Genomic DNA, 27,407 nt, shown 5'->3' on the forward strand with positions numbered 1-27,407 from the left:
ATAAATGTCAACCTACAAGACACTAGCAACTATTGCGATCGATTTTCAATTATGTCATAGTGGACGGTGTGTTGATTTTTCCTGAAACCAAAAAGGTTAGAAACTGAACAGATAATTGATTTGACAACACCATGGAAACCGGCCCGCACCAAAATTCAATTGAACGAAATTGCTTTATATATATATATATTGGGAAGTAATTTTTTTTTATTTTCTTCCATATTAGATCATAAATTTAGAAAAATAAGTTTTTGAATATTCACCTTAAAATTTAAACTTGAAAAACCAAAAAAAAGAAGATAAACTTTCTTAACTACAAACCCTTCAAATCATTTTGAGTTTAATTCCATAATTGTATTTATTTACTATATATAAGAGGTTATATTTTTAACATGGGATTAATATATAACCAAACGCTTGTGAGGTGAGATTAACCCACTGATTTGGTTTTTAATGTTGATTGAGTTTTTTAAAAATTAAATTAAAATTGATTTGATTTAACTATGATTTAAAAAAATACTTTAAAATAACATTATATTTTTTAAAATTAAATATTTAAATAATATTGGTTTGGATTAACTAATTAATCCAAATTAATCCACTTAGATGATGTTTGGAAGTATAATAATAATTACGGTTCAAAGTGTTTTTGCATTGAAATGCAAATATTTTTTTATTTAAAAAAAATTATTCTTAACATCAGTACATCAACATCAAAATACATTAAAATAATTTAAAAATATAAAAAAAAAATTATTTCAAAAAAAATCAATTATAAAAAAACACAATTAAATGGCGTTCCTTATTATCCCGGACCTGTGATGGGTTTGCTAGCACTGAGACCTGTTCACCAACTAGAGTACTTTAGTATATCGCATAAATTGATAAGTATTTACTGCCCGAGGCTCTGAGCATTAAAGGGGCGTAAACGAGCAAACCCGCTCTGCAAAGTGCAGTAGCGCATGTACTGTGACTCTACGACTACAATTAGTAGCAATAGATTTTCTTTTTGACGCTTAGCTAGATACTTCTTCTCCCATTATTGAAGCAGTCCTCTTGTTATTATACACTCACAAACCCTAGCTAGACTGCTTGCTGTTGCATCTCAAGGAACCCTCCACTTCAGTCAGCCATCTCTTCTTTATATTAATCTTGTTCTATCCTTGTTGCTTGACAATGAACCTAGAAGAGAAAGCAAGCACAGAGGTTCCATCATCTGAGCATCTCTGCTATGTCCGTTGCAACTTCTGCAACACTGTTCTTGCGGTACCATTTCGCATCTATTCTTGTTCATCCTGATCATGAAATTAAATAATTTCCTAGATAGAGAGCAAAACGTGGCTCTACATTTTTTTTTAATGTATCTATATATATACACACATCAAGTTTTAGTTAAATTCTTGGATGATTGAATTACATGTGTGTAGCTAGCCTGATAATTATATCTTGTGGTGCACCCACATCAAGTTTTCATGATTTCTTCCACTGTTCAATTGTTTAGGTCGGGATTCCATGCAAGAGGCTGCTGGACACTGTGACTGTCAAATGTGGTCATTGCAATAATCTCTCCTTTCTCAGCACCAGACCTCCCAACCAAGGGCAATGTCTTGATCAGTACCACCGACTGAGTCTACAGGTAGATTATATAGCATTAATAGTAATATTAAGATACAGGGATATATCCCATCACCATTCATAAGTTAAAACTCTTTGTGAATCAAGAAATAAAATATTTGTGATTAATCGATCGGTAATCGCCTTCTGCTTTCTGATCGCTCTTGGACGATTCAGGTGGCACGGTTGTTATTCTACAGAATAGATACAGGGTCAATATCTGAACTGAAATAACTCAAGTAGCTAAACACAAGGCAGTCAATTCGTTTTCCTAGCTAACAAATGGCTGCTATTGACAAGATCACGTATATTTATCAACAATTAATGATCAGGATAGACCAGTGCATCACAAATCTCTTCAGTACAACTTATAACATGCCATGTTAAAATGCTTTATATTTAATTGCGTGTGTACTGTGAAGGGAGTTTCTAGTAATGAAAAGTTCTTATTCAATGAGAAGCAAGGGTTTTGCACTGATATCAGAAAGGGCGAATCCTCATCCTCCTCGACCTCTAGCGAACAACCGGTGCCCACAGTACCCTTCGTAGTAAAGCGTAGGAACCCCATCTTTGTTTTGATTTAAATAACTATTGAGTTGGCTTAATTACATTTGCTATTTTACCCCTTAAATTGATGTGAATTTCTTTCTTTTTAATTTTTAATATTTTCTTTGCAGCGCCTGAGAAGAAACACCGACTTCCATCTGCTTACAATAGGTTTATGAAGTAAGAAGAAGATGTTTTTCGTTTTAATCACATGTTTCTGCAACTATTGCAGTTTATATAATATTGCTAAATTACTTGTTATTTTACCTTTAGCTAGCCTTCACTATTTTAAGGATGGAAACCTTCTTTTCATGTGTATAAATTAAGTATATACGAGAGAATTACCTAATTAATTTCATATCAATATTGGGAAAATACAGTGCTACGTACCCACAAGTCGTTTGGTTCATATGCCAACATTCCTGCATTTTTCAATACCTGCCTGTCATTATAAGTACTAGCAAAACAAGTGTTATGTATATTTCCATCCTAGGGAGGAGATAAAGCGCATCAAAGCAGCCGATCCTGAGATACCACACAGAGAAGCTTTTAGCACAGCAGCTAAAAATGTAAGATTCTTTATTGCTCAAGGTTTACATACACGCACACGCACATTTTATTGATTTGGATCAGGCTTTGCTGGTTATAGTGGGCTAGGGCTAGGTACCTTCCAAAGTCGGGTGCTGGTTCTGGGAGCCCTAATATTTAATGCAGGTAATTAAACAATATCCCTTCCGTTATCTTTCCATTCATAGCAAACTGTGTGTGTGTTTTTTTTTAAGCTGCTCGATTAAGAGATTAGAATTGGTTTGGCTTGTATATTGCAGGAATGCAGCGATAGATGTGCGAAAGAAATTTGAGGCGTCCAAGAGGGCATCTAGAGAGAGCAGCTTGTTTAATTTGGTTTAGCTTCACGTCTCCTGCCTTGTACTAATCTTGTCATTTTATTTTGTGTTGTTTGTTGGTATATTTTCATGGATGAACTTCTGCCTTAGGCTTTGATCTAGCTAGATGGTGTGATATTTAGTAGAATTAGCAATCTCATTAATTAATTAGTCTCTGCGCCTAATCTGATCTTGTCTGTAACGGTCGTTTGATTTTCAAAAAGGCTGATAGTTTTAAATCAAATAACCAAGCATTTGTTCAATCGAGCTATCATTAAAATAATAATAGCAGTCCAGTTATAAATCCAATTATTTATATAAAATTAATAATACGAGAATGTCAATTATAATAAAGTCATGAAATATATTCTAAGAAATTACGTGATTTTTGAATAATAGTTTACCAAAACTAGAAGATGTGAAATCATAGAATAGTCTTCGCGTGGTTGTGAAGAGACCTGACAGGAAAAAGAAAAAGAGTAATAGTTGTTACCCATACACTCACAACTACAACTACAAAAAAAAAAAAAAAAACATATTATTTTTAACAGTCAATTATTAATTCAATATAATTAAACATAATGCTCCCCACTTATTATGATCAACGAAGAATAGATTGTGAGCCGCCCGTCGTCTAATCTCATCAAAAGACATTAACAACGTTAGACGAGGCGATCCTGGGCCCTGGCCTGTAAAACCGAGACCGAGGATTCTTTCTGTCTTATTTTTACTCTCACCTACCTTTGGTGTCCAAAAATGTTTGTTAGGAAGCAATCGTGTAACGAAGTCATACAAAATACGGTAGGTAGAGTTTGTATTTTAAAAAAAATTTTATTTAAAAATATATTTTTTAATTTATTTTTTACACCAACATAATCAAGAAACATAAAAATATTATTTTAAAATAAAAAAATCAAATATTTTCAGAAATGCAGTTTGACTGCACTTCCAAACATAGTACCGACAAGTAGCCGGCCCTTACACCTAGTGACGATGCGTTTAGGGATCAAGAAACATAATAATATTATTTTAAAATAAAAAAATCAAATATTTTCAGAAATGCAGTTTGACTGCACTTCCAAACATAGTACCGACAAGTAGCCGGCCCTTACACCTAGTGACGATGCGTTTAGGGATTTTTGAGAAACAGTACCGGAGTTGGACTTGGACCATTCCATTAGTAACTTATATTTTAAACACAAATTTACTTCAAAATTATATTAAAAACAAATCTATTTTATATTTTTATTTGTGCTCCTCTAACCCATCACATTTCTATCATTTTTATATCCATGGAACACCAAGAATTCATCAAGGTATACTAATGCCGACTGTGATATTAATTTATAGCATATTTGCATTATTTATATAACTTGGCAAGTACTCAAAAGAAGCACCGGCTCAATCCGATAAGCCTCTACATCTGGAAAAACCCTAAAATACACAACCCATGCTCACGAATGCATTGACCGGTTATCTGTATTAGCGGCCAAACTCAAGATTGCCAAATCTTCATGGCAATTGATGCTTCCATGCATGCAGGTCTCCATTTTTTATGCTTAAAACAAAAATCAAGCAAATATAGAGTCCTACTAGAGATGAGAAGGGGGTTTAAAAGAAAGGACAAGCTAGTCTTGTCCATAGATTTTACCCAAATATCGTCTATATCTTCCTTGGCAAAATCCCTCCCTCGATGACAAACTCACTCTTTCAACGAATGCGATGATAGTCAATGAGCCACCAAGCACGCCCTGGTATTTGTCAAGAGGGTATGCAATTAGCCTCGACGATTTATATATATTTTACACTCTGGGAATCTTCTAGAAATGAAATCTTAGCTGCACCATACACGCACTATATAGAAGATCAAGCCAAGACAACATTTATTATTGAATTAGCAAGCGTCATTAGTGACATCACCAGATTTGACCACCTTGTACCCGTGGGCCTCGAGCGGCAGGGCACATCCAACAAGACAACAGTTTGATAACAAGGCTGTAGACATAATACTTATTTATTTACAACGAAGACGTGCTGAGTCTCAAGGTTATCTCGCTTTTGAGGCCAAGTTGCAGAGCTTTGCATTATAAAAATACAGGATTCCAGTGGGGAGTTGATGGCTAAATCCTTTCAACTTTTGAATTTGCGTTCCTTTTACAACTCACCGTCCACAATCCAGACCACCAAGAAGAAAAGGGAGGAGCTCCCTTTGATGAGTGGATGAGGTGGCCACTCCCACGTTTACTTCAATAGGAAGTGGAGTAAAGAAAGCAATAATACCAAAGATGGAAAAGCATTCCGCTCCGAAGTCAGATGGGTCAAAGCTCCCGGAACTTGGGGATGGGTTTGTTTTTTAATACAAAAAATTGCAGGAGTTGTCATAATTTTCCATCCGCAACACTAAGGGAGAGGAGCATTTAATCAAAATATAAATCAAAGGTCACCTAGTGGATCAAGGGTTTAATCCCTTCTAATCAAAATATTAACAGCCCTAATTTCTGCCCCTTCAAATTTGTCCATCGAAAATGCAATGGGTCAGTGAACAAAAGCCGAAAATTCTGCAATGATATACTCAGTCGTACATAATTTAGTAATTGAATTCTTGTCCAGCACAGTATTTCCAAATGAAAGTTGAAATAAGTCATCTCTAGCAAAATCAAACTTGCATCACCTTACAATAATAATAACAACAATAATATTAAAAAAATTCCACATATTGTTCGTGTTATTTACCTTTCAAGTAAAGGAATGTACGGCAAACGCAAGCTGAAGTCTCTTAAGGGCCTATTGTCTACTGCACCGATAAAGTTAGTAGTTATATCTGATGCAGGCAAGCAGCTTGCCATCAATTCTCTCCTTTGAACCTGAAACAACACTGGATTTATCATTTTCTCATCAAGGCAGAAGAGCGCGCATTGTCTAAGAAAAAACACGTCAACATTGTTCACGCTATCCATGGTATCTCCCACTACACCGAACGAGGTTTAACCAAAAAGGATGAACCAAGTTATTCTCCTACATACCTTGTTCCTCTCACACCCCATAAGTAGAGCCGAAACTGCAGAACTCCTCATTTTCATGCTTCACTTGCATGGAGTTCCTCTGTTGCTCCACCCTCTGAAGATGTGATGAGAGTTGAAGCAAATCCACAGTTGATCCATTTTCAGGAGAAACGCCATACTTCGCATTCAAAATATCTGACTGTTGTAGAAATCCATCTGTTTCAACTTGGAAGTCCGCTGCGTGACCGGAACCAGGAACCACAAATGGCCCCATATCGTTGACTTCAATGAAATTCATTCCAGACGGATAGAGCCCATTTGGGAAGTACTTTTCCAAGGAGCCTACCCCTAAAGATTTGTTAACATTACCCAAGCTCTGACAAGCATGACTCACTTGACTGACCAAGGGCCTAGCCGTTATATTTCCTGCAGAATGGCTCAAGTCCTGTGATTCAGCTGACAGAAGAGAGAGAGCACAGCTAGAGTGCGACGCCCCAGCTAACTCATGAAAAGTTGTTGTGTTACAAAAATTGCGGTCATCAATTGCCGGTGAAGAAATTCCACAAGTCTTTTGTAACCCATTGCCGTGCAAATGGAGGAATGACTTCGGCAGCAACTGCCCGTTTCCCATGGGTATTGCAGATGGAGAGCTGTAAATTGAATTCTCTTCCAATTTAATGCGCCTGCACCAATTTTCTTCTTCATAATTTCCTGGACAAAAAGCACTCCCTGGAAGCATGTTTGGGAAAAGAAGAGATGTTTTCTTTGGCAAGGAAGTCCCCAGAAATTTGGTGCCTGCTCAATCCATGTTATTCTCAGATTTGATGGAATAGCTCGTAAATTTGGATGAAAATCAAAAGTTAGGCAAGCATAATGTTTTTTAAGCAATAGTTACTTTAATGAAAAGGTTTGCCACGGAATATCTTTATTTTTCCAGTCAAATTACTTGGTCATTAAACTGAGATGTCATTTGAAAATCTAAATGAGAGTTTTTAAGAAAGATCAAAACGCAAAACCACAAGTGTCAGATTCTGCTAGCATAACTAGACATGCGTGGGAAAATAAAGAAGCTGAATTTTGAAACAAGCCCTTTACAGTTTTTGTGCAAGTAAATATATGATCTAACCTCAAAATTTTATTAGTAGCAAGTAAATAGTCGGCTGAGCTCAAAAAAATAGATCAATCATTAAAGAAAAATGTCATAGGACATATGAAAAGAATAAACCTGATAAAGTTGTTTCAAGAATATGCATATTTAGTAATTATTTAGAGGATAAAAACGACCACCATCAAGGTCATAAATCTTTAAGACGCATCATGTGAGGTTAATGAAAATTGGTTTTCCTTCTTTTTATATGGGAAGCAAAGAAGCTCATATCTGTTTGTTTGGCTTCAATATGAAATTGAATTGCATTTCCTAAGTAGATTGATTAAAGAGTACCAGATGTCAATACCTTGATATGGATGCAGTAACTTATGTGGTTTGACAGAGAGGGTACCCAATTGAGGCTTCCTTCTACGTTCATTGTGGCCTGCCAAGCGTTTACGGCAACTTCGCTTACCATCATCAAAATCAACCAGCAAGTGAAACCTGAATAGTCCAAAGATAGCAGGATTCATATAGAAAAGATCCCGAGCTTCCTCAGCATAAGGAAAAACAAGGCACGGCAAAACACTATCCGGACACCAAGTTGAAAACAATTAGGGCTACTACAATAGGAACACGATAAAAAAATCAACTAAACCTGCCATATACTTGATGCATAACTGTCATGGCACTTGAACCTATCTATGCACTGAAAATCCAAAGCCTCTACTGTCTTGTGAAACTCGAAACATGAAAAATCAGCCTACTTTGACTCCATTTTGTGGTCTTATTTCCTTTTCTAGTGAATCAAAAATAATCTAGATGTATGAATAAAGTAAGTATGATTATTAAGAACTCAGTGGCTAACCCCTTTTGTACTGTCGTATTTGACAGGGTGCCATTGTCATGTCTTCATAAAGATTTATCATAATAAGTTCATCACTATACTTATTAGTGACCCTACATGCAATGTGTCAATAAAAATATGATCTTCACTGACTAAGCACTAAGATAAATAACGTGATTGAAAAAAAAAAAAAAAACAAGTATGTAACCAACCAACCTGCTACACTGCTGACAAAACCTCTGTTCATTGCCATCAACAATAACTTGAGGCGTTTTTGAGTGAACCTCGCAAACTTTATGCCTCTTGTGGTAATCCTTTGAAGAACTAAGATCCTTGTTACAACCATAGACCTGGCAATAGGTAGTCTGAGGGCGTGAACATGTCGCTCGAGCACGCTTTGCCTGAGCAGTTGGACTTACTGAAGATAACAACCTCTCTTTCGAAAACTTGCTATTTTGTGCATCTTTGAAATCAGCCAATCTCCCTAGCTTCAAATCAATCAGTGATGAATCCTGACTATTAGATTCCACGAGAGAATTCGAATGATTGGACCCGGATTCCATTGACGAATTGGATGCAATCATGCAATTAGGAGAACTTGCGACTAGTTTACTCGAATCAATACCACCATCAGTACCACCAAGCACACCCACACCTGTTTTGCTGCCATGAAAAGGCTTTCTTGGAATTTCAGAGAAACCAAAATCTATAAACTCAGTACTCTCAACCGATTCTGTATCCCATCCTATCAATGTTTTTCTACTTCTTGCAAATGCATCAACAGATAAATCTATTTCATCAGAGAAAAGAAGGCCTTTTCCTTCTGAAGCATAGCTCCAGAAGTCCATCAGGATAACAAATGTAAAACTGCAGACAGTACAAACAAATTCAAAATGATTAATTTCACAACTTAAAAAAAGGACCGCTTGTTTATCATCTGGTACGAAAAGAGTGCACAAAAAAATAAAAAACAAAGAAAACAAGCTCACTTTAATTTTCCAAAACTCATGGAACTAGTAGATAAGCTTATAATTTAAATTTGTGTGTCTATTTGTACCAAAAACAAAAAAAAAAGATAATAGCAAAAACATTGAGCATAAGAACACGTTCCATTAAACATAATTAAAAGCAAAACTCGGTAATTCTGGTTCCTAGAATTAATATCTCCCATGGTAAAGACAAAATAAGTTAATAACAGTGATGTTACTGACAACATAACTTGAAAAAAAAAAAAAAAAGAGGAAACTTAATGCTTATGTTTTCCATTTCTTGTGCGAGAACAGAGTCCAAAAGCTTTCTCAAAATATAGGCTGAGTTAAGCAGAGATGATGTTTCTTTTTTTTTTTTTTTTTACCCTTCACTGTCAAATTTTATTTTTCTTTCACCTTTCTCAGCAAACCAAACAGAAACAACATACATCCCTAGTCCATCTTTGATACTTAGCCTAAAACTAACGAAAAAACTCCAACGACTTTCCGATTAAAAATCCCAAGAGAAACAAGCAAAATAAAAAAAAATCAGCTTTTTTTTTCAAAAAATAAAAATAAAAAAGAGCAAGACATAAAAATACCCATTTCAATAGCTTGAGCGTATATACAAATATAGCAAGACAAGAAATGGGTTGTTGCCGGATTCCAAGTTTCTCTGTCTTTTAGCAACAGTTTTTCTTGATATAAACAGTGAAACAGATGGGAAGGGAAAAAAAAACAAAGGAGTAAGGAGCTAGTAGCATAGAGCAGTAAGTAGCTAGTTTCCTTTCTTGCTTACCAGCTGAGAAATAGTAGAGGAGAGAGTTTGTTAATGATTTTCTTTCAGAGAAATAATGGAGAGGTAGGAGCGGATACACAAACACTGTGAGTCAACATGATTTCCATTGCCACTACACTCTCTCTCCTTCTGGTCTTTAAAGCATGTCGAGGTCTTTTGTAGCTTTTGAGACCCTCGTTGTTATTCCCTTTTTGTCCACCTTCTTTTCATTTTATTCCCATTAGCACCTCCCCTTTTTGCTTTCATTAATTACTTATTTACTACTACTTAGTTAGCTGGTATGATTAATTAGTAAGGTCCAATCGAAGTGGTGTTCTTCTGATTTATTATTGTCTCTCTTCTCGTCTGGTATGATGTGATCCATTTGCCAATGCTTCTTCTGGTGCTGCACTGTTTTTGAACAAGATCTACGGCATGGGGTGCTGCCCTGGTAATGGGATTTCGGCCTTTGTGGTATTTATGCTCTTTGGGCATAGGACCCTTCTGAGGGGCATTGCATTATTTTTCCTCTGGACAAGTGGAGCAGTTGCCGGGACAGATATTTTAATGGGAAGCCTTTTCTTCGTTTTGTTTTTTCCTTGTAGCAAAAGGCCAATCAAAGAAAACGAAAGAAATTTGGAGTGATGACAGAATAATTGTCATGGGGATTTTTCATGTCAGTATATATATATATATATATATGACGACGATGATGACGACGATGATGAAGGTAGGTATGCCTCTTTAATTTGAAGATTATTGTAGCTTGCCCTCCTGCTTGTAAACTCGTGTTGGTTGTTGTTCTAGCTATAAGTTTAGTGCATAGAATTCATGGCGGTTGACTACAGCCACTATATATAATCATCAGACGGTACTGGAGGTTTAATCAGGAGATCAGAGACAATTTCATTTTGGTATTTCCTAGAAGAAGCCCGTAACTGTCCAAGACAATGAGACATGTGACGTTTGTGTCATCCTGGACAAGCTATTGAGTTTGTTAAATCAATCCTTGTCTAACTGACAAATTATAGCTCGGAGATTAACTTAATTCACCATGTCAATCGGGGGCTGATTAGAGGAGGAGAACAAAATGCACGCTGTGCACAACGACTCTCTGTGTTCTTGTGCTGGGGCTGTTTCGTCTCTTGTGCATTCCACGTGGAATATGTATTGACAAGTTCATTTAAAAATAAATAAATAAATAAAAATAGAAGCATTGCATGAGCTTTTTAAAAATATATATAATTTTTTATTAAACTATTTAACCAGGTTAAAATTTTATCAACGTGTTCTACAAGAATGGTTCTATAGTAAATCACTTTACTTTAATCAACCGAGACCCGAATCATGCTAGACTAGTCTCGGAAGATGTTATTTAAGATTTTTTTATTTTTTTATTTTTTATTTTATTAATTTCCGAGTTATACTTTTAAATTTTAATCTTGATAGATTTTAATTAACTATATTGGTCTGGCCTCTATTTAAACACTCTTGTAGCTGATTTTCAAAGCAAATTAAACATATTTGTTATTCATGAATTCATTCAGGACTTTTCAGACAGGAGTCTTTTTCTATGATTTAATGTTATAATTTTAGAACATGAGAAACCCCAGTGTTTTTCTTTGTTGTACTTTATGTCATGATTGGATTTATGTGATAAATCAAGGGAAGATATCATATTATTTATTAAAAAAAATTATTCGCGAGGACAACCAGTTGTAAAAAAACATAAATCAAAATAAAATAAAATGATTTAATTTTTTTTATCCTGAGTGGTTATATATTATTTTACTTTTTTCTATATAAAAAATTCCTTTCAGTTTCAATTTTTTTTTTTTAGCTGCAAAAAAGGAAAAAGCTGAAATGAAAGAGCGGTTCATTGTATCCTAGACATATATCATAATTCACTGCAATAATATAAGTATCCTTTTTCACTTCCAAAAAAACAAAACAATTGCCTTGCTATTTGAGGTGATCTTGTTTTTTTTTTTTTTTTGTCCTGCAAAGCCTATTACTTCGGGAATATATTTGTCTTATTCGCTTCTCTAAGCATCTAAATTATTTTTAAAAACAAAATTTATAAAACTACTATTTATGATTTTTTTTATTTTCATCATTTATTTTTTATTATAATTAAGTTGAATGGAAGCGATTTAATATTTTAATAAATATAAAATATTTTTAAAAAGAATATTAACCGCGCCAGCTTATGGAACATCTTCACATTATTCAAGCGGCGCGTGGAAAGACATTTGCCAAATAGTAACTCCCATAATGGTATTCGAAATATCTTGGCGGTCCCTCCACCCTCGATGACATGTGTGGCGTACAAACCTTTGATTTGATATTGAGAGCCTTTTTCCATTTATCCCTGTCTCCTTCTTGGTTTTCATTCCTGAACTTTTAAATTTTCAAAGTAGTCTTTTAATTTGTTTAGCCTTTACATTTAATCGTTGTTCTTTTGATTATTATTTGTTTTATCTGAAATTTTTTATAAAATAAAAAAAATCAATTTTATCATCCTTTAATTTGTTCATATGCTAGATTTGACATCCTTTTAATTATTATTTGTTTTGTTTTTAATTAGTTTCTTTGTTGATTTTTTTTAATTTCTTCTCTCAATATTTGATTTCATTTTATTTTTATACCATACTTGGTCCTTGTTATTTTAATTGCTACTTGTTTTATTCTGACAAGATTTTTATATTGAAATATATTTTTCTAATTCTATCACTCAACATTAAATTAGTTGGAAATTGAGCTTTTTAGTTGAACTCGGGTCTAAAATTTCATGGATTGTGATTTAAAAAAATTAACCCAAATCTAGTAAATTCATCAAGGTTTACTTGATTTTTTTCCTTTTTATATACTAAAACTCTAACATCTTTTGAAACTCTTAAATCTAGTTTCAGATTTAAACTAATCTAGAGTTAATTAAGACCCAACCAGGGCCCAACAAGGAAGGAATAGAACAAGAAAAAAAAAAAAAACCTATGCTAATTGGCTAAAAACAAAAGACATCGTTAGTGGAGCTCTTATTTACAACTATAATTTTCAGTTTTAGCTTTTTATACCAACAATTCATTAAGTAAAGAAATCTATGTAACCATCTAGGTGGTACTCCAGTGATAAGAGCTTGGGATCAAAAAGTTTGCTTTCTTTATGGTCTCAGGTTCGAACCCTGTGGGTGCTCATATGATGACTATTGGAGATTTACATGGTCGTTAACTTCAGGGGCCGTGGGATTAGTCGAGATACACGCAAACTGGCCCGGACACTCACGTTAAACTAAAAAAAAAACTATGCCAATTGGCTAAAAAACAAACAGCATTTTGATTGGCCGGGGTATAAAAGATAATTTGAGAATATTTTGTAAATGACCGAATGACACATGGTGTCGTTTCGTCTGCCGAACCAGTGTCACGAGAAAAAGGTCATGGAGTGGAAAGGTGATAGACAACGCAGGGTAAAATCGACAGTGCATGGGTATGAAATGGCTGGGAAATTCCTTAATTTTTATTATTATTTAATTTTCTTGGTAATATCAGGGGCAAGGGCAATTTCAGAACTGCGAGCCCATGAGTCGAGAATCAGAAAAGATCCCAGTATTAGACCCCTGAATGCCACTTTTACCTCAGGGTGAGCTTACACGTGTCGCAACTGAGACAAAATAGACGCATCATGGGATGGGAGTGGTGCTGACAGCTGGTGAGTGACTCTGTAAGCTGTCTGTCCTCCGCTGACAAGAACCACCGACTTTTACTTTACAAGGGACCATTGCATGGATGCCAACTAGTAAAGGCCAGCTAGCCAGCCATCCCTCCTTTCACTGCTAAAATGTTTTCTCCATTCTGTGCAACTGCAAACTGCCCTCTCCCTCAAGAGGGTGTAATTGCGCATGCGACAAAATCCTTGGAAAGCTTCCTCTCAATTTGCTGATTACTTGCTGCCGCTTAATTTGCAAAATTAATTTATTCCTCGACAGCTCAAGGCTAGCCAGACCAGCAAAAAACAAAAAATACTGGGAGTCATGAAAGATCAAAGACCGTAATTCTAATTGATATCTCCTTAATCAATTTGTTGGAGCGCGGCGCCAAGATTCTGATCTCTTACGTTCCATGTTTCTTGTATCTTCTAAACGAGAAAGCTTTGATTGATTTTTTTTCCCAGGATGTAATCGATACGTACGTACGGATGAATTAAATGCAACATACGTTAAATGCGTGCCCTAAATTTAAAAACCAAGTAGGTGCTACCCAACAGCAATGGCCCTCGCGGGGTTCTCCTGCGCTCATACATAACGTCAGTTATCTGCGGCGAGGCGCAGACGGGCTAGCACAGCCCTGCCAGAACACATGAATATTGAAGTAGGGCATGATGTTCATGCATAGAGTTACTTAATTCCTTAAGTTTTATTGTCCTAAACTATAGAGAAAAAATAGCTTTCTTTTTTTCTTTTTTTTTAAAAAACTTAAAAGGTTACAACCCAGAAAAACTTGATTTATTTATAAAAGTTTTTATTCCGTTCATTTTCTTCTAAAAAAATACCCTATGAGGTAACCTGAGCTATAACCTACACAGTGCACTAACATCGCAGGCATCAGGTAATTATTTTAGAGCTGTAAAAGATCTACAGAGTAACGTTGAAAGAATTAGAGGCGAGGGGAAATTAAGGGCAGATTCTGACAGAGAGGAGACTGAAAGCAAGAAATGGGTACCGACAAAAAATCCTTCTCATACTTTGTGCGTGTGCGCACTGTGAAAGCGAAGGCCAATTTCTCACCAGGAACTTGCACCTGTCCTTTTCCTCAGCATGCAATTGGTCCGGTGGCATTTGTTCGTCCCTGAACTGTAGCATATTTGTCACCCCTGTCCCCTTTTTTTTAATATATATATATTAGGCCTCATTTGTCAACGAACATGAAAAAAAATATAGAATGACTGTTCAACTAAATTTTTCTATGTTCATCTTACTGCAATAAATTCTTTACTCGCCTGTAGACATTGTAAAATCTTCTACCTGATCCCTTCATCTAATATTGTTAATGCTCTTACAAATAGGGCAAAAAACAATCCCATAATTAACTAATTGCCTTTTAATTATGTGAATTGTAACTAAATAATAATTTCAATTCCTCATTTATACAGAAATTGCATTTTATATTCTAACTTGAATTTTATTTTTGCTATTTTAATTACATATAATATCTAGGTTTGATTTCACCATTATAGTCATTTTTTCCCAAAATGTAACTAGAGCAAGTGGGTGGGTTTTAGGATGAAGATGACCCCTCTTAATACTAAACAACACGTGGACGCCAGGGGCATATATATATATATATATGGGAAAAACGTAGTAGAGTCGGACGAAGAGAACCAAATTTGATCCATAAAATGCTATAGTTCTGGCCGGGATAATAAAAAGTACCATGAAACGACATGCACTCCTGAGGTTTGAAAGTTTTCGCCAGGGAAAAACGGGGAAAAAAAATAAAACTGTTTTTTTTTTTTATATGGAAAACATGCCAGCCACCACCATCGACCCCAACACCAGTGATTTACAATTACGTTCATGTGTGCTTGTACTTTTAACAGTGACATTAGCATCAACGCGTGCTGACTGCTGGGTATCTTTTGAATTTTGTATCAGTTGTGTGTGTGTGTGTGTGTGTGTGTGTGACAGAGAGAGAGAGAGAGAGAGAGAGAGAGAGAGAGAGAGAGAGACCTTTTGAATGTAGGAGCCCAATTTAAGGGTTAAATGGTTTAGCGGAAGTTTTTATACAGGTTGCAACATATTGAGGTTTATAATGTTAATTTGGTGAATAATGTATTTGAACTAATCCCTTTTCGGTAAATGTTGCTCTCATGTCAGCTTTCATTTGATTTTGCTATTTTTTTTTCTAATCCGGTATCCTCCCATCCTTTTAAATAATAAAACTATATATTCATGTTCGGGATTTGTAGCTGTTCTTTCTAATAAATACATTTTTTAAAGATCGAATTTGTATTTTTATATTTCTAGAAATATAATGATATCTTAACCACTAGAACATCACGATTTTGCCATTTATTTAAGAGTTCATAAAGTCTATCCTACTATCTCTTTTGATATCTTTGATTGAATCCCTTCACCAATAATAATAAATTCGATCTACTTCCAAACGTAATTTTGAAATTTACTCGAGGTAATAAAGTCTCTTACTCTATGAACATTAAATATTCACAAAATTACATAAAATGAATAGAAAATAAGTTTGAATGCTTCCAAATTTCGTTGAAAATTCTAAAATATCCTTGAAAAATAAATAAACTAGGGCCCGTGGTAAAAGTTATGTCCACCTAGAGAGAAAAAACTGCTGCTCAGTTTGCAAGAATTGAATGAAAATTTATTGATTTAAAATAATTAAAGCCATGGAGATAATATTAAGCCCCCCTTTTTTATCCCTCAATTTATTTATTAATTTATTTATTTTTCAATTTGATTCATTATAATTAGTTTAATTTAGGATTTGACTCTTGATACTGAGATCTTGCACCGTCGTGGAACATTTTATGGTGCTTGATTTTGAGAAATAAAAAAAATCAACTAATTTAAAACACTTAAGTCTTAAGGGACAAAAAATGAAAATAAAAAAAATTGTGGGGACTGGGATAAACGAGCAAGACAAATAGGCTAGCGTATGAAATATACATGCCATTGTACGTGTGGGAAACTTTCGTTATTTTTGGACAGTGCGTGATGGCCAGAAAATTCCTTCTACCATTTTGTTAAAATATTAATTCACGATGTTTTCTTCATGATGGGATGAAGCGTGGCAGAGGGGAATTATGCTAAATCATTTTTACCCACAAATTATACCTTTTCTTACCCATTTTAGTCCTTAGTTGGTTATGAATTATGCTACATCATTTTTCTCCTTTTGAATTCTTTTAAGGGTTATTATAATAATTATTATTATTTATTTTGTCCATTTATTGTCATTATCTATTTTTTTTTTATTTAATTAAAATAAAATCAACTTATTTAATCCAGTAAAATTTACAAACATGAGTTGCACATTTTTATATATATTTTTTAAAATACACTTATAATGCTTGAACAATATTTTTTATATGAAAAAGAATTAATACGGCTCACTGAGTAGCATGTAAAAAACAACGAGAGAAGCATTTTTTTCCTTACTTTTTTTTTTATATAATAAGCTAAAAAAGTGATTCACTTATAATAAAAAAAAAGCTAGACGGACTCGTAGTATGCCAGGGATGTCAAGCAAAGAAAACATTCCCCTTGTTGAGTTAAAAAAAAACAGAGCAACCGAGACAACCTTTTAAACCGCAAGACTTTTTCCTTTTCTTCCAAAGGACTTGACTTGTTTGTTACATCTTGCTGCACACCAAGAGTTAAGGTATTAGAAAAAACCAAGTTCACTGTCTTGCTAGAAAAGATAAAAAAAGGCACATGAGTTCGTGGCCTAGTAGAGAGAAGGGACTTGTTTCTTTTTTCTGTATTCGGATTCAATCCTTTTTGTACATATATGTCATCCCCGCGATACCTTATTGTCTACTGGGCTTGCAGGGTATTTAGTGGACCTGAAAATTAGTCGTGGTGTGCGTAAACTGGTCCGAACATCCCAGGTTATTAAAGAAAATAAAAAATAAATAAAACTATCAAGAGAAATATAAAGTATAATTTTCGAAATGCATGCTAAAGTTTGGCCCTGCTTTCTCTCTCGAAATATATCAATTCGTGTGGAAATATGTAAAAAAGCTAGGCCCAGCGTGTTATTTATATTTTCCTGCTTAATTTTTGCTCCTACCAAACAAGCGGGGCACTCTACCAGGGAAAATAAAAGGCGAGGAGAAATAAAAGAAGAGAAGAAGAGGCAGCTTTTTCTCCCGGCCATTTAATGCTCGAGAGCCAAGTGTACAAATGTAGGGTTAGGGCCACCCATGTGGATGAAACAAGCTGCCAGCTGTCAAGAAAGAGACGTGTACGTTATGTTATTAACTCTTTTTCTTGGCTTCTTGTAAGAACTCTGTCTAATGTTGTGGAGGGGCAATCCAATTCTGGCACAACTCAACATGGCCACGCTAGTTTCAGCGGTCCAATTTGAAAGGAAACGGAGAGCATTGAAACAGAACAAAACAGTTCAACAGATAACGAGGGTGACAGAACGAACGAGTTCTTTCGTGGTGGTATCGTAACTAGCTTGAAAACGAGAGGCCATTGAATTACATCTCCCTATCCATCAGTTTAGCTTGAAAAGTCGAGGCAAAAAAAGAAGAAGAAAAGAAAACTAATCATGGCATCTAGGTTGATAATGACCTTGAAGATGATATTCACGTAATTTGTCATCATTTGTTGTTCTAGCTCAAAAACAACTTCACCTCTCATTAAACTACTCAGCTCCATATTATCATTCCACACATTTTATATATATATATATATATATATATATATATATATATATATATATATATATATATATATATTCATTTTTTTGTTTATACATGTTGAAACCACTAGAGACAGACTTTTTTCAATTGTGTTGTTACTATTTTTTTTATAACCCGGGGTGTCCGGACCAGTTTATACACACCATAATTAATTTTTAGATCCACTGAATACCCTACAAGCTCAGTAAATAAATAAAACACTATGAGGATAATATATATGCACATAAAAATTTAAATCTAGAATACAGAAAAAGAAAATTCCCTGCCAGAAACTCCAGGCCACGAAACTGGGTGCTACCTGGGTGCTCAATTGTATTGTTACTTGATTGTTCAATGCAGTGCAAGGACGTGAATCTTATGTCATGCGTATATTTGAATTCCATGCTTTATTCTTATATGTATTCTTCTCATTTTTTTTATAGTTTTATGCATAAGTTTTAATTATAAATTATATTTTGTAGCTTTTATAAATATATGTATGGTTTGTTTTTTTATATATAATGTTATGTGTTGCATAGTTGTTTTAGTTTTATGTCATTTTGTAATAGTGATTTGGAAAGTAAATTCGTGGATGGACATAAAGGAAAAACTAAGGCTATGTTTGTTTTCTGGAAAGTGTTTTCCGGGAAATCATTTTCCAAACTTTTCTGTGTTTGTTTGTTATTGGAAAAGTTGGTCAACGAAAAACACTTTCCAGTCAAAGGAAAATTTGGCTTGGTTTTCAGGAAAGTGTTTTCTTGGAAATTTTGGGCGGAAAATACTTTGCAGAAGTTGTGAAAAATTTAGAAATGTCATATTATTTATTGATTATATCAAATTTGGTCCTCAAACTTTTGATTGCTATATATATATATATATTTTTTTTTTGTTTTGAATATTTATTTTTCAATTTCATCTCTTAAAATTTAATTTTTATATTAACTTTGGTCCTCGTTTTTATAATTGTTATTTGTTTTTCCCTTATCATTTTTTTATTGAAATTTTTTATCTATCAAATTTGATCCTCATTCTTTTGATTGATACTTATTTTATTTGAAATAATTTATGAAATGTTAATTATTATTATTTTAATTTATTTATTTTTTTATAGATTTGATCTCTATTATTTTGATTATTATTTATTTTATTTGAGATAATTTATGAAATTATATTTTTTTTCAATTTCATTCTCATTCAACTTTTTAATTTGTAAGATTTGTTCCTTATTATTTTAATAAACTTGAGAAAAATAAAATATTAATAAGTTATTTTTCAGCTCATTTTCCATGACATAACCAAACACTGAAAAATATTTTCCAACTTATTTTCCATTACACTACCAAACATCAGAAAATAATTCACTTTTCCGGAATTCACTTTCCAAAAAGAAACTACTTTCCAGCAAACAAACGGGGCCTAAAATGAAAGGCATACTTGAACAATGCGAAATTATTGTAGCTAGCAGAAAAATTATAATTTTATCCTTTTAACAAAAAAAATTATCTCTTGCGGGTATTAAAGTTTTTTATACTTTTTGAATGGTAAAATAACTAAATTATTATGTGATGTGTTTTAGATTTTTCAATTTTAAAAGAATAATTAATTGATTTATTTTCTGAATTTAAAAACTTATAACCCTTCATATAGTGGCTTTGTTGTCTTTTCAACTTTTTTTTTTGTTATAATCAGTTAAGTTAAAAGTTAAATTGATATTTTAATAGATAATAAACATTATAAAAAAGTGATACGCACATGCGTGACATGTGTTTGCGCGTGGGTGTTGATCATGCTACTTGAACAGTATGTGCAATATCTACTAGTGGTTAAATAATGATTTTTGAAATAACTTCTTATTAATAAAACATTGTTTTGACAATGATGGTTTTTTTGTTTTTAACTTTAGTTAGTTTTTTTTGCACTATAATTAAAGGGATGAATACGATTTGATATTTTATATTCCAAAAATCAAAACCGATAAATTTGTCATGAATAATACGAGCTGTCTTCTACCTCAGGAGGCATGTTTCTTGGGTACTTAATTTTCTATTGTCTTTATATATCTCTTGTAAAGATTTTTTTTTTCTTCATATTGAGAGGCCTATCTTAAATCCCCATACTGTCATTTCTAGTATCTACATCTAAGGACTCCATGGAAAGATCCCAGACTTCAAGTATCTTGATTTTATTGAAACTATGGGCTGCTTGCATAAAGAAATGTTTTTCTCGAAATGTGCAAACGAATTGCTTTCTTTTGCAGCTGTAAATTAGTGATGGTTTGGAAGGCGGCAACGGAGGTGCTACTGCCGTACCAATAGAAATAGCGATTTTGCTCGAGATGGTGGCAAGAGCAGCGAGGACATCAACAATATCTGTAAGTGTTCGTTGCAATATCGGCAGCAAGGAGATGACGTGCACAGTTGATACAAGCGATATTGGTGTCGGGGGTTGAAGTGGTGGCGGCAACAATGTTAAACTAAAATGACATGCTGTTAATGTCACGTTGCAAAAGCGAGAACAGTAACGATGATGATCGGATTGATTAGATAAAAAGAAAAGAAAAAGGCATTTTCCTCCTCCTTTACAAGGTTACATTATTTTCTTTAAATGAGCATTATTATAGTTTAGAGGCAAGTTTTTTCTATCATTAGAAATCGCAGAAAAATATTTCTTACAAAGCAAACTAATTTGCCTTTATATTCCATGGGTGATAATATATCCTTTAATTGGTTTTATACGTCTCTATTACATTTTTTTCATGCATAGTAATATTTCTAACATAATATTTTTTATATATCATAAAGTGTGTCATGTGGATGTGAATAGAACGTGGCCAGTAAATATCTCTTAAGATCGAACAAGCCCCCTATCTCGATAACCTAAGATATATCAAGATCACATGTGTATTTCTTTTTACGCATTTAGTAAACACGAAAAATTCTACAAACTACAAGCTAAATTCTATATATCTGAATGATACTAATAGAAGCATTCCCGACACCTGGTACGTAATAACGATGACCAACTATCTGAATCAACGCCGCCGCCACCAGCAACAAACAATTCTAACCATGAAACCCATGATTCATGCATTAACAGCCCCATTTCTCCTGGGTTTCTTTCCGGTGACGACGCACGCTTTTGTGCTGAATGTTTTAGGAGTAATATATATGTGAAGTTCAGGCCTGCTGTTGCTTCTCATGCCGCGATTTCTCCTTCTGATAACGTTCCCGTTGCTTTCTCTGGTGGGCTTCTTCCCGGTTTACCTCTGTGAACTGGTATATATGTTTTTTTTTTTTTTCATTAAATTGCACGTTAATATTTCTATTTTATTTTTTCTGAAGAGATTTTTGTTGAGTTTTCCATGAGGATTTTAAAGTGTGGGATTTTGGTTTATGCAGGGACTGTGCCCTAACTGAATTAATTACTATAGTTGAATTGTGCAGTTTTATTAAATATTATTATTGGAAGAAACATTAAAATCAAAGACACTTAACTTCTTTTGCTCCAGTCAAGAATATTTTTTTTTAAAAATAAAATAAAATTGAGGATCCATATTTATTGCTTGGTATAGTGAGTTAATGGCACCTTTCTTTCCCATAAACGCAGATTAGCTTGAGTTGATATCGTGGATAGATAATTAATAATTTCACACAAGTCCCCATAATGTCGGGGGCTAAACAAAAAAGAAAGAGGAAGGAAGAGAGGGAAATAGGAAAGGGTACCTTAGAGAGGCTAGGTTTTTTGGTGGTGAAACAATAATATGTGTAAGTAAGGGAAAAAAGAGTTAAATACTGGTCTTCATGTTTTGTTTGGTTTAGGAATTATGGTACAAGCTATGGAAGAATATAGCAGGTTTTAATGGACGGCCTGTGTTTCTCTGTTTTTATTATTTTTGCTTTCACAGTCCAAACCATACCACCAGAAATGCTACTGTTCTCTGCCTTGCTGGTTTCCCCCCCTCTTTCTGGTTCCGTTTTTAAGGTTCAGACTTCAGGCAACTGTTTCTATATAGAATGTCATTGACTCATTGAGTTGACCCAGTAACTCGGTGACTAAGCTTTTCTGGTTCAGTCTTCAAGTCGGTTGGGTAACCATGATCTCTTTTCTGCTACTGCTGCTTTCTTTCATGGGTCCAATGGCAATCGATCGAGCTTCTTTTTCTCGGGAAATATTTCGACGAAAGCTCTCTGGCAGTTTTATGAGGATAATTTGAACAGAGTGGATTTGTCATGGGTTTTTTATTGCTTCGATTCGTTATTCTGGACAAGCTTTTCTGGAGATTTTGGAAAATGGCCCGCACTGGAGGAGTCGAGAGTGGATGCCATTCAGATTGAGTTTGATATTCTCCGATGGCACCCACAGATTTCATTCGAGGGAACTAATCCTCCATATCCATTGCTTGCATTGGGCTATGAACCTTATATGAGACAAGCCCAATCTTAACCAGAGTACTCGAGGATCAAACTTGAGTAGAGAGAGGCCGAGTATAAAGCCTCTCCATTCAAGGCACGACAGAAGCATAAACTATGAAAGGGGAACAATTTCGGCTAAGACAAAGTTAATTAAGATGGTTAATTCACCATGGAGTGTGATTATTAACGTGTAAATTAAACTAATGATGGTTGAATAAGAGATTTATATTAAGAAAATTTGAAATGGAATATTATTCAACATTTATGCATAGATTTCGGCTAGGAAAAAGAAAACAAGAAAATTACGTACGAGTTCCTTTAAAAAAAAAATGGAAAATTTGTTTATGACGTGGAGATGGAATTTTGGATATGTATGGACAAGGATTCAAAATTTATAAAATGTACATGTGAGATCGCGGTATGACTCAACAACATGGGACAATTAACAAAGCTTAAATTTCAAATTGGTTTTAGATACTATAACTTTTTGTTATTTATTTAAAATTAAGTATAGTATTGAAATTTCATTTAAGTTACAATTCATAGTATATTGTAATATGCTGGGCTAGCTATCCTTAGATAAAATATTGCCATAATTCATGCTTAAATTACATGCAGTGGTAGTAACCATAATAAGTAATTTTCTTTTAAATCATATTATTAATTAAAAATATTAGAAATTATTACCAAATGGTTCAGATTGTTTGAAGTTCTGATAGGACACTAAAACAATGAAAGTATTTTTATTGGTGTGAAATATTGAAGTTTTCATTTGCAAAATTTTTTTTTTGTCCAGTCGATAATTTGATAATGAAATTTAAAAATAAACTGTGTCAAATTTTTTATAAATTAAGTTTGTGTATGAAAATTCATGCATTTATTATGTTTATATATTAATTGTACATGGAATATTGTGAAATTAATTTGGTGTGGTTACATAAAATATTAAGATGACTATCATTTTGAATTTTTTTTATTAAAAATAACTGTAATTTTAATTTATTTTTTTATTGAAAAAAATCATCTTTATTTTTAATAAATGAACACATTTTTTTTTATCGAAAAATAAGAATTAAAAAAGCAAACTAAAAGTGATAATAAGAGAACTATTTTCTATTGCCTCGGAGTGGCCGATACTAAAATTACCGAGTGCCTGAACATGCAAGTGGTCTCTTGTAAAGCGACATTGACTTTTCGGAGCGCCCCATGGAACTTTGCTGCTGCCTGCTGGGATATTCAGACAAATGATTCCGATTAGCATTTGAGTTTCAGTTGGCTGCTGCTGTTATGCCCAAAAGACACTTACAAGTTTCAGGTAATTTTTGTGTAAGCTTTTCGGCTTGTCTTTGGCGGCTAAAGGGTGAAGGACATGGATGCAAGATGATAAAAACATGTCCCTCGCCGTTGCTGGTTCCATGTCCATCTGGATTGTGTCGTGCACTAAACTAATCCGGTGGTCCTGTAGCTTTATCATACAAATGCCCAAGTACCATAGTTCGCTGTGACTTGGAATTTCATCATTACACAGCAAATGGAATAAATTAATTTTCTCTAGGAATATTATCACTAAATCACCTTTCTTTTCTTTTCTTTCTCTTGTGAAAAAAACAATTCAGTCCCTGTATTTTTAGCAATATGGGAAACTCAATCCCTCTGGTTTCATATTTCATAACTTAGTCCCTTAATGGTCTATGACTGTTAATTATCTTAAAACCCCATTATTTTTTGGAAAACGACCAAAACCATGATTGTTAAATCCAGTTTGGCTGGCTCGATGAAATCAGAGATTAGAAGCTTGACTCATACTATGTTACCAATTGAACTGGTCATGTCTTTGATTTGAAAAACATGTTTGATTTAGCTGACTGACTTCTTAACAACTCGATTCACCCGATTTAACTCAACCCGAACTCCACTGGATCGAGTGGGATGAAAAAAAATAGAAGATGACTTTCTTTTATCTATCCCAAAAAAATCCCCATTCGGCCATTCCTCTCCCGGAACGCAAAAATCCTCAAAATCCCTAACTCTCACACTCACAGCCAATACGAACGCAAGCTAAAGCTCCAGCAGCCCTTTCTTTGTTCTTTCCAGGCTGGAGGTGTTGAGCTTGAACGCAGCACGACAATAGAGTGGCGGAGTAGCAGTGGAGCCACCTTTTTTTACGTTGTTTCTTATGTCAATAGGTCATGTCCCAGTTCTGATTAGGTTTTTTTGATGGGTTCCTTATATTAATTCCAGTTAATTCTTTTATTTGATTCTTAATTGGAATTATATTTCCAAGAATGCCTCCATCCTTATTTTTCACAGTTCTTCCTTTAATTAGTAAGTAATTTGAGATCCTCAGTTGACTATCTATGCATCTAGTAATGATGGACGATGATCGAAGGTGTAAAGGGAATGGCCAGCAGTATAATTTTCTTATGATTTTAGCTGTTTGAATTTCTTATCAACAGTATAATATCCTTGGAAAATATCTGTTCAAATTGAAGGATAATAGAAGCTAGGAAAGAAGTCTAATTTTTTTTAATTATTAGAGCCAAAAGTTTTTTATTTCGAATGGCCCAGTTAATATAACCAAAATATCTGTGCAACGGGGTTTAATATAACCAAAATATCTGTGCAACGGGGTTTTCTAACTTCGAAGGCCCAATCAGGTCCAGCAAAATAACAATTATTACACACGCACGCACGCACGCACACCAGATAAGATGGAACAAGAAGTAATTGAAAAGGAGGGGAACGTTAGGAAGATTCTGCCATGGCCTTCTGTTTTTTATTGTTTATTAATGCTAAAATTTAATTCTTAAATATCCAACGATAATGACGATGATGAAATTATAAGAGAGTATGATGATGTTAATTTTGAGAGTTCTAAATATTTTTTTTTAGATCTATTCAACTAAATTTAATATTTAAATGTGAAGAAATTTATCTTTTTCATGATAAATTATATTTGTTATCATTTAGATACTCCAGACTTTAAATTTGTCTTGTACATAGATTATTTGAATTATGTTTATTGATTAGAATTTTTAATTTTTTTAATTATGATTTGTTTATTGAATTAATTAAAATTTATGTTGAAATTGAGTTTGAGATTTGTGCAAGAATTGAGGTAAGTTTGATTTTAGCTTGTAAAAAATAGTGTGTTATTAATCTTTATCGAGTCTAATAACTATAACCCAAATATTCTTAGGTATTTTGCAAAATAATGAAACTATTCCTAGATTTCTTTTGATTAATATGCAATCAAAATAGCACTTAGAAAAGAAAAATAATTGAATTGGTGACAATTTAACATCTTATTACAGCACAATTAACAGATAAGACTAAGATTTCGTTTGGTAACACGGTTGAAATCATGTCTTCTTAAATTTTTAAATTAATTTTTTTTGTTAAAATTTTTTTTTTAATGTTTTCAGATCGTTTTGTTGTGCTAATCTCAAAAATAATTTTTTAAAAATAAAAAAATATCATTTTAATATATTTCTAAATAAAAAATACTTTAAATCACAATCGTTACCACAATTTCAAACAGCCACAAAGTTAATAATAAACAAAAACGAAAACACAGGGATGCAATATTAGACATTTTAAAGCAGAGTAACTAGCTTATTTATGACAAGGTATTCAAACCTTTATTTCATCTAGTTATTCCAGTAGGCATGTCAGATCACCGCAGTCACATATATCAGCAAGTAGAACTGAGATAAGAATCCGAGAGACCAGTAGTCTCCCCTTCAGAGATTGTTTTTTGAAAAATAAGGCAGTACTTAGCATAAGATTCTAGACGAATGACACATGCTGAGAAATATTAGAGAAATAGCATAGTTGTAAACACAACTGCTATTTCAAATACAACTGTGATTCTAAATACAGTTTTAAACAAAACGGTTATATATTCAAAATCACGGTCTTGAATGTTGCCTTCTAAAGTAATTAAAGCTAAAGAAAAGCAGTGTAATGTATTTTGTGGGAAGGAAAGGAGGGGTCAGCAACTGGTGTTGAAGTTGCTTTCCAAGGCAAGAAGAAGTAGGTCGAGGCCGGGGAAAATCAAGGACTCGAATGTTGCTTGTGCTCTAAGAAAATCCGCGGAGTCTTATCTTGCAATCTGATTCATAGTGGGTAGCATGGGTATATGGAGCTCGAAGGTTCCGCTTGATTGCTCATGCATGGAATTGGAGAAAGCTGCTAAATTCCAGGGAAATCATATGGGGCCAGTAGAGCATGTCATCGGCAATGGGAGGAAACACACCTTTGGAGGGACCCTTGGCATCCACATGTGGTGAAGAGAGATGGTCTGCGAATCATTCACCAATCTGGGCTTTCAAGCTTTGGTGGCTGACATTGTTAAGCACTCAACAAAAAGTGCTTGGAAATTTCAAAGTAAAGGTGGTAAAGTGGATTGGTGCAAACTGGTTTGGGGGCCTCTTCACATCCCTAAACACAGTTTCATTTCATGGCTTGCTGTGCCTGTGAGATTGTGACAAAAAAAGGCAACTGAAACATGGTAATAGTGATTGATCCTGCCTGTGTGTTGCGCAACAGGAATGATGAAAGTAGAGATCATCTAATTTTTATTTTTTTTGTGATCTCTCTAGAAAGGTGTGGCTTATTATGTTCCGGAAGTGTGGTTTGTGTTGAACTGTGGAATGAGGAGTTTTTTTTATTAAAACCGTAATTTTCATTAATAATTTTATGAAAAAGTGCTATTTCCTCAAATTTTCTATTGTATGTTATATACTCAGCGAAATACCCTTTTAAGAGCAAGGCAAGTATTGTTTTTCCTCCAAGCTTCGAAAAAAGAATGACTGATTTGAGTGTCCATAT

At 33.9% G+C, this 27,407-nt stretch overlaps 2 protein-coding genes across 4 annotated transcripts; one reads left to right on the forward strand and one right to left on the reverse strand.

Annotated features, from left to right (window-relative positions):
• Positions 1 to 929: 929 nt before the first annotated feature.
• On the forward strand, positions 930 to 3,286 carry LOC7498219 (protein CRABS CLAW). The gene is made up of 7 exons (XM_002311315.4): positions 930 to 1,266; positions 1,502 to 1,636; positions 2,037 to 2,169; positions 2,292 to 2,340; positions 2,654 to 2,729; positions 2,810 to 2,874; positions 2,988 to 3,286. Exons 1-6 carry the CDS (start codon positions 1,177 to 1,179, stop codon positions 2,867 to 2,869), a joined length of 543 nt encoding a protein of 180 aa, XP_002311351.3. The 5' UTR covers positions 930 to 1,176; the 3' UTR covers positions 2,870 to 2,874; positions 2,988 to 3,286.
• A 2,314-nt stretch (positions 3,287 to 5,600) lies between these two features.
• On the reverse strand, positions 5,601 to 9,909 carry LOC7471071 (squamosa promoter-binding-like protein 6). Of its 3 annotated transcripts, none has more exons than XM_002312255.4 (5): positions 9,748 to 9,909; positions 8,197 to 8,847; positions 7,501 to 7,637; positions 6,068 to 6,841; positions 5,601 to 5,908 (listed from the first exon to the last, which is right to left on the reverse strand). In XM_002312255.4, the coding sequence occupies exons 2-4, from the start codon at positions 8,826 to 8,828 to the stop codon at positions 6,078 to 6,080; spliced, it is 1,533 nt and encodes a 510-aa protein (XP_002312291.3). In that variant the 5' UTR covers positions 8,829 to 8,847; positions 9,748 to 9,909; the 3' UTR covers positions 5,601 to 5,908; positions 6,068 to 6,077. The 3 variants fall into 3 exon arrangements, with proteins under 3 accessions (XP_002312291.3, XP_052311170.1, XP_024461811.2); XM_052455210.1 differs by having other exon boundaries at positions 5,601 to 5,963; XM_024606043.2 differs by lacking the exon at positions 9,748 to 9,909 and adding an exon at positions 9,551 to 9,727.
• Between the last annotated feature and the right edge of the window lie 17,498 nt (positions 9,910 to 27,407).

Source organism: Populus trichocarpa, chromosome 8 (assembly GCF_000002775.5).
Source record: "Populus trichocarpa isolate Nisqually-1 chromosome 8, P.trichocarpa_v4.1, whole genome shotgun sequence".
In the NCBI taxonomy this organism is placed as follows: Eukaryota; Viridiplantae; Streptophyta; class Magnoliopsida; order Malpighiales; family Salicaceae; genus Populus; species Populus trichocarpa.

Coding starts and splice junctions, on each gene's coding strand:
- LOC7498219 (XM_002311315.4), top strand. CDS start 1,177: ATGAACCTAGAAGAGAAAGCAAGCACAGAGGTTCCATCATCTGAGCAT. Junction 1,267..1,501: donor TCTGCAACACTGTTCTTGCG/GTACCATTTCGC, acceptor TCAATTGTTTAG/GTCGGGATTCCATGCAAGAG. Junction 2,341..2,653: donor GCTTACAATAGGTTTATGAA/GTAAGAAGAAGA, acceptor TTTCCATCCTAG/GGAGGAGATAAAGCGCATCA.
- LOC7471071 (XM_002312255.4), bottom strand. CDS start 8,828: ATGGACTTCTGGAGCTATGCTTCAGAAGGAAAAGGCCTTCTTTTCTCT. Junction 7,638..8,196: donor TTTTGTCAGCAGTGTAGCAG/GTTGGTTGGTTA, acceptor TGGACTATTCAG/GTTTCACTTGCTGGTTGATT. Junction 6,842..7,500: donor GTTACTGCATCCATATCAAG/GTATTGACATCT, acceptor TGGATTGAGCAG/GCACCAAATTTCTGGGGACT.